General features: G+C 35.3%; 1 protein-coding gene across 14 annotated transcripts in view; it reads right to left on the reverse strand.

Moving 5' to 3' along the window:
• The window catches only part of ANKHD1 (ankyrin repeat and KH domain containing 1), a 123,442-nt gene that overhangs the window by 47,065 nt on the left and 58,894 nt on the right, over positions 1–17,483 (reverse strand). For 8 of the 14 annotated variants that reach the window (XR_004477137.2, XR_004477136.2, XR_004477135.2 and 5 more), the window contains exons 11-15: positions 16,591–16,647; positions 7,926–8,013; positions 5,134–5,261; positions 4,782–4,925; positions 3,068–3,170 (exon numbers count right to left, since the gene is read on the reverse strand). Coding sequence is in view for 10 of the 14 variants with exons in the window: in XM_033406634.2 (XP_033262525.1) it covers positions 3,068–3,170; positions 4,782–4,925; positions 5,134–5,261; positions 7,926–8,013; positions 16,591–16,647 (520 nt within the window). In the remaining 4 variants the exon portion in view is untranslated. Of the gene's footprint in view, positions 1–3,067; positions 3,171–4,781; positions 4,926–5,133; positions 5,262–7,925; positions 8,014–14,225; positions 16,648–17,483 lie in introns of those variants that run through there. The other 6 variants (XM_033406636.2, XM_033406635.2, XM_033406641.2 and 3 more) reach the window with 2 other exon arrangements.

Here is a 17,483-nt window from a genome sequence, read left to right on the forward strand (position 1 = left end):
AGGAATTAAGTATGATTAACTCAACCTTCCACACTTGAAGTCCAAAGGGGAGGTGAAGAAGGTGCAGAGCCAGAAGGAAGATCCAATAAAGTGCTACAGGAGTTCAGAGAAATGACTCCTCAAGAGGGCCTTGAGGTGCACACAAAAGATGTGTATTGTTTATCTTGACATCATTTTAATGCTTTGCAACGGATTAGTTAGTTCTAAGCTATACAACTACAAAGAATAATCAGAATCCTATTTTAGGATCTCTGTAGAATCAGTTACTACAAATGAATGAGATGCAACAAGTGGCTTCAATCAACAAATTTATTTACAATATTAAATTTGGAAAGACAAAGGTTTGATATTACTTATGTATCCTTTCCCATGTGAATATTCATAACTATAGATGATAAAGCTAAACAATGCTAGAAAACTGAGCATATCACTCTTACCTAGTTTCACATTTTGTTTATAAAGGTGATTCTGAGGCCTCTTTCAGATGCCAGCTAGGATCTCAAATCCTTGAAAACTAACAATGGATAAGTGAGATTAGTTGCCTAAATCAGGAGAATATGAGTCAAGATGGAAGAAGCCTGGATGAATGGTGCACATGAAAGAAAAGAATGTTATAGTAGGATATATAAGAAACACCTGGGTAAGATTTATGGGCATGAATATATTTTAAAAGGATGCAGATATGAATAAAGACTTCAGATAGGAGTAAAATGTTATAAACTTGAAAAGATGATTGCTAGAATAGAAAGAGAGTCCTAGAGAGTAAGAATCCTTCCTCCATCCCTAGCCACATATGCAATGCAGGTATAATCTATGGACTTAGAAAAAAAAAAAGCAAAACGGTCAAACAGCAATTTCATCACTCAAAGAAACTTCTCTAGCTACATAAATGAGAAATTTTAAGAAAAAGCCACTTTAAGGAGAAAATAATATATATTTAATAATTTAAGATAGATCTTTCTATCTACCCAGGTGATTCAATGTGTACTTTTACATCATCAATTGATTTTTCCTAATTTACAGTGATATAATATTCTATTACGCACACGATTTATATCAATACTAACATGAAATCTTAACGCAATGCATTATCACAGCTTGCTCCCACATAAATAAATGTTGGGTTGGCAACACCACTTGGCATCTGGCAACAGCAAGTGCCAAGTGTCCAGATACAAGTGTTAATTTTTTCCTTCCCTAATAATTTAGTAAAATGAAAGATTCCTTAAAAGGTTAGTTCATTCTGACACTATTCAGTAAGTAATAAAACATCAGGGACTTCCCTGGTGGTGCAGTGGTTAGGAGTCCACCTGCCAGTGCAGGGGACACAGGTTCAAGCCCTGTTCCAGGAGGATCCCACATGCTGCAGAGCAACTGGGCCCGTGCGCCACAACTACTGAGCCTGCGTGCCACAACTACTGAAGCCCATGGGCCTAGAGCCCGTGCTCTGCAATGGGAGAGGCTGCCACAATGAGAGGCCCGCGCACCACGGCAAGGAGCGGCCCCCACTCGCTGCAACTAGAGAAAGCCTGCACGCAGCAACAAAGACCCAACGCAGCCAAAAATAAACAAATAAATTTATAAAAAAACAAAAAACATCAAAGTGAAGAAAATAAGTAGCTACTCAGTATAAGAAGGTATTTCAGTAAGCAAAAATATGATTACTCACTTGAGTATCAACTTAAAAAGTCACTACCCAAACGTTTCAGTTGACTTACATATTAAATCTAAATTTAAAATGTTTTACTTCCTTTCTGCACATACTCTGTGTCCTTCCTAGCTTATTTCTTGGTTATTTTGTGGCTCTGTGTTAATAAGTATTTTTTAAATGATTTCTTATTTAGTACTGAATTTCCCTAGCCAAAGTTACTACAGTCCTCTATAGGATATAGCCAAACAAAGAGCAACAAAACCAGAGGCATTTAGGTTTAAATATTTTACTAAAGGCTGTTAGCCAGTTAGGATACTCAGATTCCTTAACAAGTACATGCTTAATTTGTTTTTTATTTAAGACTAAAAAGAGCAGTCTTCATTTTCTGAAGTTTGAATAGCTAGGTGTCCAATGAAAAACTGCTAGAATTAGCTTAAGTCAGAGAGACTACAGGTATTTTATCTCTGAAATTAATAGTTCAGAAATGAAGTAATCCTTGGTGAAGGCCCACAATACTCTAAAATTACTAAAATTGACATTAATTTGAAAGAAGCTTCTGTTTGCTGCTGTATAGTCACTCCTTACCAACTTCACTTAAAGCTGTGTTAAAGATACAAATACATACTTATACACTTCACTGTGATTTCAAAAATCTAGAACTTCGTTGTCATATAATGAATGAAATACACTTATACATTTGTTTTACATATAATAGTTTTTAATACTTTACATATTACCTATTTTCTTTATTTCAGAGAACTCAGGTAGGACAACCACATACATTATTACCAAGTGAAGGTACTTTATATCTACAAATGAAAATACAGCAGAAAAATAACAGAGCTCATAAACTTGAGTCCTTTAAATAAGGACACCTTGATATTCACTTGGATATTATTCATACACTTTTTTATAGTTATTTGTCCGTGTTCACATATTGACAGATGTTAAGCCATATATTCAGCATTACATGAAAGAAACTAAATATAATTCTTAAACTTCTCACTCACCAAACTGAATCAATGCTACTAAGACTTGACAGCAAACATATTTTCATTCCTCATATTACTGTTTAGCTAAAGAATTGTGAAATGAAAAATGAATGCCTGATAAATTTTTGCTACTTTAATATAATTTGCTACTTTATTTAATATAATGAACTTCGTATATGCTTAAGTATTTTTGCCTACGCCAGATGAAAACGACACCTAGAAGTATGTTAGCATTTTAAGAAATCATTTTTCCTAGTAGTTGTGTCTTTTCTATTTTAAATAATATGTAAGATGATTAGCATTTGTCAGAATTACCTACCTCAATTCTGGATACACAGTAACTGTGTACCATTAAAGTACCTTTATGAATTCATACTTTAGGTGATAAAATACCCATTTTAAGGAAAATAATTCAAGAACTAACCTTTTTGTACTCCTAAAACAGCAGGAGAGTTCTCCTGTAAAGTTCTGTCAGGTTCCTGTGGAGGTACAACCATGGCGAGTGTATGCATTGGTACACGTGGAACCTAAAAAGTCAACTCAGAAAAAAAGAATCTCAGACCAAAGAATAAAATAAAGGTCCATAAATGAAACAGAGATCCTGTTTTAGATTTTCTTCATATACCACCAAATTAACTTTTTTTGTTTCTTTAAAAGAAAAACAAAGAAGAAGAAGAAGGTGGAGGGGAAGAAGAAGAAGGGGAGGAGGAAGAAGAAGAAGGAGGAGGAAAGGAGAAGAAAAGGAGAAGCAGCAGCAGCAGCATTATTCACCAAGCAGTAATTTCTGAGAATACTGATTGGGCAAATTCAGGCATTCTACAAACAGTCAATGATAAGCTAAATGGAATTAATATCACTCTCTTGTTACGGAGAAATCCTTGCTGGTTTCAGTTATAGCTAGGAGTACAAGTCACATATTCAACTGGCCAATTTACCCTTGTTCAAATTCTATATGGGTCAAAAGAAAAAAATCCAACACATTTCCTGAATTGGTGTATTTCAGTAGTTCTCAGAATAACTTTGTAGAAAACAATTTCAGATTTCACTGAACTTTGTATACTTAGTATACTCTCTATATTCTCTCCGTAGTTTTAGGTAGGTTTAAAAATTACTTTAATGAATTTTTGGTGCATATATCCTGGTTTACCCACACCTTCCTGGATGACAAAAGTAACGATCTCTAGGATAATTAATATTGTCTTGGGAGGTATTAAGGGAAAGGGAAATGATTAAGGGAAAATCATTCTCTTGGTTCAAGATCATGCTTAATGTATTCATAAAAAACCAAACAACCTTAAAGACCTAGTTGTAACAAAAGGACAACTTGGAATACTTATACTTATATTTGGTATTAAGTGTTTCTTTTTTTCTTTGCGGTACACTCTCACTGTTGTGGCCTCTCCCGTTGCGGAGCACAGGCTCCGGACGTGCAGGCTCAGCGGCCATGGCTCACGGGCCCAGCCGCTCCCTGGCATGTGGGATCTTCCCGGACAGGGGCACAAACCCGTGTCCCCTGCGTCAGCACGCGGACTCTCAACCACTGTGCCACCAGGGAAGCCCTGTGTTTCTTTTTAAACACTATTTTCAGTAAATAAGACAATGAAAAAAATTTCCATGTACTTTTGAAGAAAATCTTAAAGAATTTAGGACCAGGTTTATTCAAATTTAAAAGAGAAATAAGCTGGACTTCCCTGGTGGCACAGTAGTTAAAAATCCGCCTGCCAATGCAGGGGACACAGGTTCGAGCACTGGTCCGGGAAGATCCCACATGCCACAGAGCAACTAAGCCCGTGCGCCACAGCTACTGAGCCTGTGCTCTAGAGCCCGCGAGCCACAACTACTGAAGCCCGCGTGCCTAGAGCCTGTGCTCCGCAACGAGAGAAGCCACTGCAATGAGAAGCCCGCACACCGCAATGAGAAGCCCGCACACGGCAACGAAGAGTAGCCCCCACTCGCGGCAACTAGAGAAAGCCCGGGTGCAGCAACAGAGACCCAACGCAGCCGTAAATAAATAAATAAATTTATAAAAAAAAAAAAGAGAGAGAGAAATAAGCCCATTTTACTAAAGGCTAATTTTAAACGAAAACTCCCAATTTGAAGAATATTTATATTTACAAATAAGCTCTGTTTTACATTACCTGAGATTGATCTTGACAAGGTGGGGTAAGCTGAGACACATCTGTGGTAGGAACTGACAGAACATTGTTTGGATAATCCAATAGATAAGAAACAACATTAGTATGGCCACCTTTTGCAGCTTCAATGAGCATTGTTGAGCCATCCTGAGAAAAATTGACACCATAATTAATTATTTATTAATTTCTTTTTATAATCTGATTACTAAACACATTTAGTTTCTTAGCAGCTCATATAAAATCAAAACTCATTTAAACAGTAATGAATATTAATAATAAATATTAAGCACTAAAATATTTGAAATATATTTTAATAATGACGTATATATTATTTACTTATTTTGAAGTAGAATACCTTGAGACGATGAGTAGGGTCAGCCCCATGAGCCAAGAGTAGCTCCACAACTGCCAGGTGACCTCCTGCACATGCCAACGACACTACTGTATGATCGTTATTGGCTGTAGCCCTATTCACATTGGCACCTTCAAAGAAAAATAAACAGCAATCTTAGCAAAGCCAGTTCAGACAATATGATTTTAAAAACTTTTTTGAAGTACAACATAGATACAAAAAAGTGCACAAATCATAAGTGTATAGTTTGAAAATTTTTCACAAAGTGAACACACTTGTGTGACCAGCACCCAGATCAAGAGACAGAACATTATCCACATACCAGAAGCCCCACTTTGTGCACCTTTTCAGTCACTACCCCGCCCTCCAATGGTAACTACTATCCTGACTTCCAAACTGGTTTTAGTTTTTGAACTTTATATGAATGAAATCATACAGTGTACTCTTTTGTGCCTGGCTTCTTTCGCTCAATATAATATTTTTGAGATTCATCCACATTGCTGTGCATAGTTGTAGTTCATTCATTCAATATCACTTCTAAAATGAAAAATCTAGATTAATAAATATATACAGGTTAATGTGAGCACCAAATAATACCACTGTATGTAAAGACAATGACATTTTTGATCTACTTCTAAAATGTGGCAGTATAGCCAGGTCTCAAAGCAGAGAAAACAGATTTTTTTAAACAATATTTACGAGAAATATAATTCTTCCTATTGTATATTTTAAGGGTCAGAGAGACCTGGATATGAAGAGAAGACAAAAGATTATCCAAATACGTTATCAGAAAGGCTTTTAGTAAGTTGTTCAATAGCTTTGTACAATATGACCAAAAAGAAGTCTAAATGCAAAATCTTTTCTTAGCCTCTTTTTTTGGTAAATTAATTTTGATTCACGGAAAAAAAGACCTCTCATTTTTAGTTCAACTACCTTTTACAATCCCAAAAGGACTCAACTAGATGGTTAAGACTATAGCAACGGGGACTTCCCTGGTGGTGCAATGGATAAGACTCCATGCTCCCAATGCAGGGGGCCTGGGTTTGACCCCTGGTCAGGGAACTAGATCCCACACGCACGATGCAACTAAGAGTTCGCATGCCACAACTAAGGAGCTGGTGAGCTGCAACTAAGGAGCTCGCCTGCCGCAACTAAGACGTAGTGAAACCAAAAAAAAAAAGCAAAAGGACTATAGCAACGTTCATTCTTCCTTCTTCCTTAATTCGACTTATTTTATGAAGGGAAAAATAAACCTAGGGGAAACTACTATTTATTTAATTTTCAAAAAGACCCAGCTGAACCTAATCCTAACTTGTATTAAAGTACCTTTGGGAAAGACGAGGCACACCAATAAACATCCTTACATTACCAACATAAGATTATTTTTAAAGTTGTTAATAATAAATTTAGTTGGGATTGTTTAGCACTTACTACAGCCTAGAAAGGCTATAATCAATGTGTTCTTATTCTTGACAAGCCTGATTATATGCTTAGCAGGGTAGTTGATGGTATGATTAGGAAAGGAGCATGAGAGAACTCTAAAGGTTATCCATCTGTTTATTACTTCTGCATGGGTGAAGTAAATAGCTTTTACAGACTAAGTTATGACATTATGTAAGATATGCCTTACTTGGTAGCAAAATGTGATGTGAAGAAAATAGGCCTAATTTTATCCAATTAAAGAAGAAAGCAAGTATATTTAAAATGATAAAATATTACACTGCATCCTTAATGGTACAAAATGTCAGAATTCTATTGGAATATACAATAGATATAAAATGTTTATTTGAATAACGTGACAACACTTGAGTGGACCTTCCTTACAGTTTAACATCCTAACCTAAGATTTTTTTTATCAGATGCCAGAGCACCTCGAACACTACACAGAGTTAGGCTGAACCAAAAGAAATTGCTGCTATTACCATCTTTGACATATACAATGACAATTTTATATGGTTCAACATAAACTGAGTTCAGCAGCATTTCACTTTTCTATAGTAAATAGTCTTGAACTACCTCTTATCCATCATTTGAACTTCTCTGCCTAAATATATTCTAATAATAGAATCTCTAGAGGAATATAAAAATAATAAATAACACCCTTGTGTACTTGGTTGATTTAACTGTACCATAAACAACAGTAGCAGACTTTCTCTCCTCCACCCTTCCCCATTTCCGGCAGAACTGCCTTAAGTGCTGAACGATACTGCATCTACTAAATATAGCTGGACACTTTACCTTTGACATTTCCAACTTTGGGGAGTAACCATATACTCTTTGGTTGATGAAAACTTCAAACTCAAAACTAATAAACAGGACTTCCCTGGTGGTCCAGTGGTTAAGAATCCGCCTTCCAATGCAGGGGACGCGGGTTTGATCCCTGCTCAGGGAGTTGGGATCCCCCATGCCACGGGGCAACTAGGGCCCTGTGCCACAACTACTGAGCTCGCGAGCCTCAACTAGAGCCCACGCGCTGCAAACTACAAAGCCCACGTGCCCTGGAGCCTCCGCGCCACAACTAGAGAGAGAGAAAAAAAAACCCACACGCGGCAACGAAAGATCCTGTGTGCCGCAACTAAGACCCAACGCAGCCAAAAAAAAAAAAAAAAAAACAACTAATAAAGATCCCAGCAAAGCACCTTATGAACTCTGCTTCCTAATAAAATACAGCAACAAAAGACTGGAATATAATACTTATACTATAGGTAAAGTAGCTTTAACAGAAATTGCAACAGTTTAGGAACTTTTTTCAGAAGTTGTACTTTCTTGGAAATGCAGACTTGTACTTTCTTTACCTTTGCTAATAAGAAACTGCACGGTGCACAAATGGCCAGCTCTCGCAGCTTTCATCAAAGGGGTTCTTCCACCTTCAGATTCATGTTCCTAGTAAAGAAACATAAAATAATCCATCAGTGCCAATTCATTAACCATCTATTTTTAACACTTAGTATCAACGACATAAGAAATAATGAAGATTTAATACTTACTCAATGCAGTCACTTATGTTACCTACCTCAATTCCTCCAAAATACAGAATTTCAGTCCACATTAGATGGTGTAACTTTCTAAGAGCACATTCAGTTTTACATACCAAACAATAAACATTAAGGATAAGACTTATGTTTAGTTTGATCCCCAAAGAGAAGTAACTGCATTTTTCTAATACTAAGGTTAAAAAGATATTTCCCTAACTATTCATCTGAACTATGAAAAAGGAACCTTAATTTTGTGAGGTGATTTTGAGGATCTCATCATATCAGAAGCCAATAAGAGATCTATCAAAGGAGAGAAACCAATCTCTGAAGAAAAACACTATGGTATTTCAGGAGTAAAGGGAAAAGGAAAAAGAAAAACATACAAATGAGCTGATTATTTTTTAGAGTAGAAATTAAATGCTTGAATAGTCAAAGACAAAAGAAGCAGTCTTACAATAGTAGGAAGATTGTTATTCTTCCTAGCAAGTTTGTCTGCAAGAGGAATGAATGAGAAAACAGCTTCTCAAGCATCTAATATCAAATGCCACTAAAAAAAGCTTGCTTGTATGGTAAGTAGTACTGCCTGTTGGGAGTACAGTGAACTCTTACTACATTCATCTAAGTATTAAAATGTAGCTGACACATAGCTTTTACAAAAAGTTCTCTCAACTATCCCCTCTTTCACTATGTATGCAAACATTAATTTCTGTTGTTCTTGTCCTCTTTTGTTACTAAGAAAAACTTGATAAAGAACGGTGATTTCTTCTTACATAACTATATCTCACTACAACTTTGGCAAACTAACAATAAGAATAGATTGTCAACCCAATGGAAACTTTAAACTGGACTGCAGTGACAGGAATTCCACTCTAAAAGAAGTTTTTTTCTTTTATCTTGATAGTGTAGAATTCTCAACCTCCTAGTTTATGTTTTGATTTTTGTTATGCATATTGATTAGACAACAATCTTTATTAACTCTAAGGTATGGAGGATGAATAACTATAGATAATGCCAACAAAATTTGGCTTTAGAATGAATTTTGAACTTATATTTAAATGTAGGTAAATCTAATATTCTGGCAATTTACTTCAAACAAAACGGAATACACATCATGAAGAGCTTACTCAGAAAGACCTAGAAAGTTGTGTCAACACACTACATGCTGGAGTTGTTGTATCAGCTACTCACTGGAAAGAAACTGCTCTTTTAGCAACTGCTATTTCCCCTCCTGTCTCAGGACCTTTGTGCTTAAGCTGCTCTCTCTTCCCTGTGACACTTCTTTGTTAGCTCCTTTTCATCCTTGACTGTCTCAAGTTAAGTGTTATTTGCTCAAGGAAGACTTTCCTGAACCTTCTTGACTAGATCACTTTTCCTACTATTGACTTACAGTTCTACGAACTGCTCTTTCATAAGTTCCAATCACATATTAGTTTGTGTTAACTATTTGGGTAACATGTCCACCATTCAAGTATAAGCTTCATGAGAAAAGCAATCATGTCCATTTTTGCTTATCATTATATACCTAATGTCTAAAACAATGAAGTACTTGAACACTGTTTACCAAGAAAGAACCTAAGCACATCTGACCTCTCAAATCTTCCCTTTCATAGAAATGAAGTTTGAAGTTTAAATTTTCTACTAGGTAAATATGAGAAAGATAAGTTAATTTTAAGACTGGTAGCTAAACTTAGAGTAAGACATTCATTACCTTCATTTGATAACACATTATTACTAGATCATGGGTGGGCAATACTAATGTCACTTTTCCTTGTTTTTTCTTTCTTATCTCTTAAGCCTGGCAGTGACACCCATCAATGCAACTAGTAGTGGCAAAGACAAAAGATTCTGAAAGCCCTGTTTAGAATAAACTTTTAAAGTAACTTTTAAAGTACTTGTTAGTTCTGTATATTTAAAATATTCCCATAGCTGTTAAAAATAAGAAATCAGAAGGTATAATCTCAAGATGCTCACTCCAAGTGAAATTTCAAAATTCAACATACTAATAAAATTTTGGAAATAAAAGGTGTTAAAAGCTGCCTATTTTATTTTCTTCCCTATAAATTCATTCCTTTGGTTCTGAATAATATGTTTGAGGAAACAGTTGATACGATACTACAACTTTATAATGTATTATAATATTTCTTGTCCTAAAATTAATAATGTATATCCCACAACACATACCATTTGTCCCAAAGTATCTGACCACTGAATCCTTTTAGGATAGGAATCAAATTTGTCTATACAGTTGACCCTTGAATAACATCGGTTTAAACTGCGTAGGTCCATTTATATGTTGATACCTAAGTTCTACATTACACGATCACAGGGGTGCAGAACCCCGCACAACACGGGTAGATGTGGTTATATGCGGATTTTCCACTGCACAGGTGGACGTCCCAACCCCCACGTTGTTCAAGGATCAACTGGCTACTTACTTATGAATGTTGGATTTATTATTTCAGCCAATATTTGTTCAATATCAATAAAATTTTAGGATACGAATTATGATTATTTCCTTCATAAACACAGAAAATTATTTTTCAAGGCTACAAACTTAGGTATTGTGCAATTTAACCTTTTTTCTTTCTTCTTTTTGGAGAACAGCTAGAATAATATAGGGATTATCTATTCCTTGAACATTTGGTAAAACTCACCTATAAATCCATCTGGGATCCTCTTACCTTCATTAGATGGATGGTTTTGAACTACTGACTCAGTTGGTGAAATGGTTGTTAATTATTGAGGTATATGATTCTAGAATCTTTTTTTTTTTGGGCCACGCAGCGAGGCTTGTGTGATCTTAGTTCCTCGACCAGGGATTGAACCTGAGCCCTCGGCAATGAAAGCACAGAGTCCTAACCACTGGACCGCCAGGGAATCCCCTTGAATCATTTTTGATAATTTATATTTAAAAATCAGTATTCATTTCATCTAAGTATTCAAACTGATTGTTCATATTGCCTTATAAATTTTAAAGTTCTCTACTGTATCATATAGTTATAACTCCCTTTAAGTTTCTATCATATACCTTTTGCCCTTTTGAAAAAAGCTGGGCTTATTTTATCTGTTTCAGAATTTTTTAAAAATCAGCTTTTATTTTGCTGTTTATCCTTATTTTTTCTTTTTTTAACTCTATTTTTTGTTGTTTACTATTCTATTAACTTTTTTAAAACTTTATGTCCTTCCTTCTTTGTGCTGTTGTTCTTTTACTAGCTTCATTTACTTTCATTATACACACACACACACACACACACACAATTTTCCTTCTAAGGACCACTTTAGCTGTATCCTCTCACCCAAGTTTTGATGTGTAGTTTTGGTGATAACATCTATTTTGCAATTTTTACTGGGATTGCCTTTTTAACTCATGAATTATGTAAAAGTATTTTTCCTCATTTTCTAGTTATATGGGATTTTTAAAATAAGATCTTATTGTTAATTTGTAATTTTAAAAAGACAAAGATCAGAGAATGTAGTTCATATGATTAAGAAGTTTGTTTTAAAGACTTTTTTGTGGCCTAAAACATGCACCAGATTTACACATATTCAATGCACTGGAAAATAGCATATTCCATATTTATTGGAAACAAAATGATCGCTCTCTATTTATAGAAGCAAATTTGATTTTTCTATTCTTAACAATCGCTTTATGTATTTGATCTATCAGTTTCATAGAGAAGTGTGGGAAAAAATCCTATCACTACAAATGTAGAGGTGACTAATTTTCTTGTAATTCTGTAATTTTCTATTTTAATTGGAGGGTAGATGTTAGTTACTGATTAGTAATTGATTGTTATACTAGCTGGAAGAGCATTTATTTATCTCTAAAAATGATTTTGGTTTAAAATTCCATTTTCCCTGATATTAATATTGCCTTACATAACTTTTTCCGTTACTTTGTCAACCTTTCCCTGTCATTTTGCTTTAGATCTTTCTCCTGAAAACAGAATTTGCTAGATTTTGATTTTGAATCTAATTCAAGTCTGTGCCCTTTTAACAATTAAGTTCAGTAGGTTTATATTTGTTCTGATTAATAATATATTTTTGTATATATATATATATATATATATATATAGTATATACAACTTTAAAGAATCTTTAAAGTTATTTAGTACCTGATTCTTCACTCCTAAACAATGCAAGGATTCTAGAATGGCTTTTGAACTTTCTAACATATCCTGCTGAATTTCATACTACTGCTGTCTAGATTTTTAGTACTATTTTGGTTTTAAGCATAAAAATTTAGGTTTTATACTCACAAATTCGTATTTATAGTTTACCAATTTCTGTGCTTACCGTAGCTTCCTGCATCCCACGCCTTCCTCCAGGGTTCTTTTTCTCCTTATTGACGTACATAACTTTTAGTAGTTCTTTTGGCAAGGGTCTGAGGTGGTAAACTTTTATTCTTTGTAGATCTGAAAATATGCTTATTTTTCCTTCTTTGGAATGTTAGTTGAGTATAGAATTCTATACTGTGTTATTTTCTTCTGGTTTTTTTTTTGTGGGGGGGCTGCGTTGGGTCTTCGTTGCTGCGTACAGGCTTTTTCTCTAGTTGCGGCGAGCGGGGCTACTCTGCGTTGCGGTGTGCAGGCTTCTCATTGTGGTGGCTTCGATTGTTGCGGAGCACGGGCTCTAGGTGAATGGGCTTCAGTAGTTGTGGCACGCAGGCTCTAGAGCGCAGGCTCAGTAGTTGTGGCACATGGACTTAGTTGCTCCGCAACATGTTGGATCTTCCCGGACCAGGGCTCAAACCCGTGTCCCCTGTGTTGGCAGGTGGATCCTTAACCACTGTGCCTCCAGGGGAGTCCCTCTTATGGTATTTTGAGAATATTACTCTCCATTGTTTTCTGTGATTATTTTTGTTGATGAGAATCTACCATCAAAAATTTAATTGTTGTTCCTTTGAGAATAATTCATTTTTCCTCCAATAGCTTTTAGGATTTTTCTTTATCCTTAAAATTCTGCAGTTTCATTTGTTCTGCTTAGCAATTATTTTTCAATCAAGGATTCATGTCAGGCTTCAGTTCTAGAAAATTCTCCATCATTATCTCTTCAAGCATTGCCTCTGCCTTCTATTTCTAGCCTCTCTTTCAGGAACTTCATATATATATATATATATATATATATATATATATAGTCAAATATATATATGGCCTCTCAATTTCTCTTTCATATTTTCCATCTCTTTACCTTTGTGCTATATTATCTATTTTATCATTTGATTCATTAATTATTTTTTCTTTCTTTTTTTTTGCGGTACGCAGGCCTCTCACTGCTGTGGCCTCTCCCATTGCAGAGCACAGGCTCCGGACGCACAGGCTCAGCAGCCATGGCTCACGGGCCCCGCCACTCTGCGGCATGTGGGATCTTCCCGGACCGGGGCACGAACCCGTGTCCCCTGCATCGGCAGGCGGACTCTCAACCACTGCGCCACCAGGGAAGCCCTGATTCATTAATTCTTTATTCAACTGTCCAATATATTGTTTATCCTATATATTTAGTTTTTATTTCTACAATTTTTTCTCCTGAAAGTTTGTTTTATTTCGTATCTATCTGTTCTTAATTCATAATCATCAGCTTTTGTTTCATTGCCTCACATTGTTTTATGGCTATTGTTCATAGTTTAAAATAAGCATGCTTAAAATCTTTGATTCAAGTCTTTTATTTCAATTTCCTTGGGCCTGTACTCTCCTGTGCTGCTGCTTTTTGTTTGCTTGCATTTTGACTATCTCTCTTCATGTAGATTTGCTCCTGAGCTTTATAATTTTTTTATTTGATAAAGCTCATTTTGCATGGGAGTTGTTTTTTCTCTTTTATTTCCATCCACAAACTTATCCCTTCTCATTAGATGGTCTGAAAGTTACCTCAGTCTGGCCCATTTCAGAAGTAGCTCTTTCTTTGGCAACTTAAGCTTCTTATCCCATGAAGTTATTTCTGTTCTTCTCACTAAATCAAATAATGATGCCCTCCAAGTTCTTAGTTACAATGTTGTCTTTGCATCTTCTCTCTATGAAGAACAATTTGCTAATTTCTGACTGCGACTCTGGGCAGTTGCTTGGAGTTTTTTTTCCATGCTGCTTCATAGGCTGGGCAATAAGACTGTACCTATTGGCCAGTTCCATGTGAGATGCATTCAGTCCCTATTCCCTTAAAGATGATGAAATTCCAGCCCCCAGCGTCCATTCTTTTTTAGGTTTAATTCTCCTTGGGCCTACAGCTTCAGCTGTGGATCCAGGGTCCATTTCTAGTCCACAGAGTTCGTTGGTCTTGTTTCTGAGTATAGCTATATATTTTTAGTTTAGTTTGTTTTTCTCCCATATTTTATTTATTAGATCTATGTACTTGAATGATAGAGAGCAGAGAGGTTTCAAAATATACTAACAGTGACTTTACTTTCTTGACTGGAAGTCATTTGTCACTTATATTTAAACAACTTTGAGATAGAACTCATTCAACATACAATAACCTAGAAAGAAAGAACTTGGCCTTTAAAAAAAAAAGTGTATTAGGATTTTTGTGTATTGCACAGATAGTTTTAAGAATCAATAAAAAATTGATGAAAGTTTTCCAGCTTTAAGTAGTAAAGTTTTAGAATATGTATATACGCTACTCCTTAATAAAAAGTTATTTAAAAAGCGGGAGGTCCTATTTAGTTTATTAAGGTAAACTAATCAACAGTTGAAACATATTTATAAGTGGATAATCAGAGCTCATGAGCCTGCTAAAATCTTGTCCATAGAAAATGCACTGCAAAGTTCTGGTTCCGATGCATAAGCATTATGAGAAAAAAGGTGCATTTTTTTTCTATTTGGCTTTAGATAACAAAATTTAATTTTAGATTTAGGCTTTTTTTCTTTAAAATAATTTGATTTCCTTTAAAACCACAGTCCTGGGCAACCAAGGTATATATCAAAGATTGTAACTATATCACAGAGCCAGTGTTTCTTGCAGTTGAAGGAGGACACTGTCTAGGAGGAAGGACCAGAATCAGAGGAGAGGAGAGGGAGACTGCTTTATACTATATATGTACTAAAGGATTCTTACACTCTCCCCTAGGGGATATGTTCTTCCAACCCACCACTGTATATTAATCATTAACTTAGTGATCTGTTACTGATCAGATTCATATCCCTCAGCAGAACTGAGATGGAAAAAGATTAAGAGGCACCGTTTTAGGGTTTGTGTTTAGCTCAGTTTCTAAAAACCACAAGTAACAAAGACAAAAACCAAGCTTACTCAGTTTGGATGAAGGAAGAATGATAATAAAGCAAAGACTGGAAAAAAACAGAACTCAGCAACGATGCAGAATAATCTACAGACTCTAGCAATGTCTCAAAGTGTGGAATATAGAGGACTTATGAGAATCTCCTGGGATATCATTTAAAATGCAGACTCCCCATTTCAGATCTGCTGAATCTGAACCTCTAAAAGTGGGGCTGCAAACCTCAATTTTAAAAAGTATCCCAAGTCTTGAGACTTACAGCTAGACAGACAGATTTAAAATCACATTTTCTTTAACAAGTCCAGGGAGAAAAAAATAACTTTATCTGAACTAACACTCAGCTTTACATTCTTGATAGGAGCCACAGCTATTACATAAACTGAGTAAAAGTTTACATTTTCACATAGTATTTTGTGAAAGAAATTTATTTACTTTCTTCAAAATAGAATGAATATATAACAACTTCTCATTCCAAAAGCCAATAAAAAAGATACTTAATAAGCATTATGGTTAAGAGTGGCTTGACACTGAAAAATTTATTTTAGATGGCCTAAATTAATTGTGAAGCAATCACAACTTATTCCTAATTTAAAAATTAAGCACTGCTCCTGAGTATAAACAAATCTCTCTGGATTACAATGGATATTAAATTTGCTTGACTTTTAAAAGCATCAGGCACAAATTCCACACATTTTTTTTCAAAAGAAATGTTTGTTTATCAACAAGTATTCACCTTCTTAAAAGACAATCTTAGAACGAGGTTACACGAGAGGATTTTAAGAAGAAAATTTTAATTTTATAGAAATTAGGGCATGAACAATATAGTCAATTTTTCACTAAAATGTTTTGTTGTTGTTGTTTCTTTAAGGATTATATAGAAAAAAATCCAATATATCACCCTAAATCTGAGTTTCAGATTTTTGTTGAACAAAGTTGAATACAAAGGGCTTTATGACTGAGACTTTCTCTCTGGGTTATCTTAACTCTCTCAATAAGGGAGAATGAATAAGAAAATCTATTTTAACCTAAGAGATTTTTTTTTTTAGGAATACCACATAAAAAGAATACTAAGGAGGCAAACCACTAGTAATGTAAATCTCTTCTTATTGGAATTTCATAATCTTTTTCAAGCAAAGAGGATTTCCTTTGTCACCCAACAGGGTCCTGGAACTTCTTGACTGGAATTCAGATATCTAGAGCTCTGGTTACCTACATCATCTATTCTTTATGTAGTAGCTTACAAGCATCAAAGGCCACCCTCACCTGATGCTTGGCCGGATCTATGCCCTCCAAAATAGTCTTCATGTCCTCCTGCTTGTCCTGTGAAAGGAAAAAGAAGAACTCACGGATCTTATTCCAAAAACGAAAATCACATTTGGCCATGAAGACCTTGTGACCAGTACTTCAGGTGCTGGGCTTTATTAACTCAGGATCTTCAACTAAAAAGATTCTCATCTGTAGAGACCATAATCTCATGAACAGAGTATGATTTTTAAGTATGATAATATGGTTCTCTACCAATATAACTTCAATATAAACCTTAACATACGCAGACCTAATTCTGCTAAGGTTTTTGAACTCATGTCTTTATCTCCAAATACAACTAAAACCACAGAAAATAGAGCAGTATCTTAATATCTAACCAAGGAAAATAATTAAATCAAAAGATTTGCGAATATCAGAAGCTGAGAGATAAAAGTAGGAAAAATACTGTAAGAGATTAAATAGTTCTGTAGTACCTCCTCCCCCCATTATAAATGCACTTAGTGCTCACACTTTTCAACTAAAACAGGAGACTTGAAAGAACTTGAGAGATGGAATATCTGTATTTTTTCTAGATCTAGTCTCCAGACAGGGAGAAAGTACTCAAAGATGAGACAGGGAGATGGTTGAAGAAACAGTAATAAGAATTGCAATCACTGACCAGGATCAACTATATCTCCAAATAAAAGAAATGTGGCCTAGAGAAGGCTTTACCCTAAGTCACTCCTACCTCCTACCCTGGATGATATGCTTACCCTAAGGGGATGCATGCTCCTATGGTAGAGATTTGGTGAGAAAGTATTCTGAGTCAACTCTATGATTTGAACAAGCTGACTGTTAAAGTTCACTTCTCCCTTCCTCAACCCCATATGATTTTCAACAAAGACAAGCTC

This window comes from Orcinus orca, chromosome 3 (assembly GCF_937001465.1).
Source record: "Orcinus orca chromosome 3, mOrcOrc1.1, whole genome shotgun sequence".
Lineage (NCBI taxonomy): Eukaryota > Metazoa > Chordata > Mammalia > Artiodactyla > Delphinidae > Orcinus > Orcinus orca.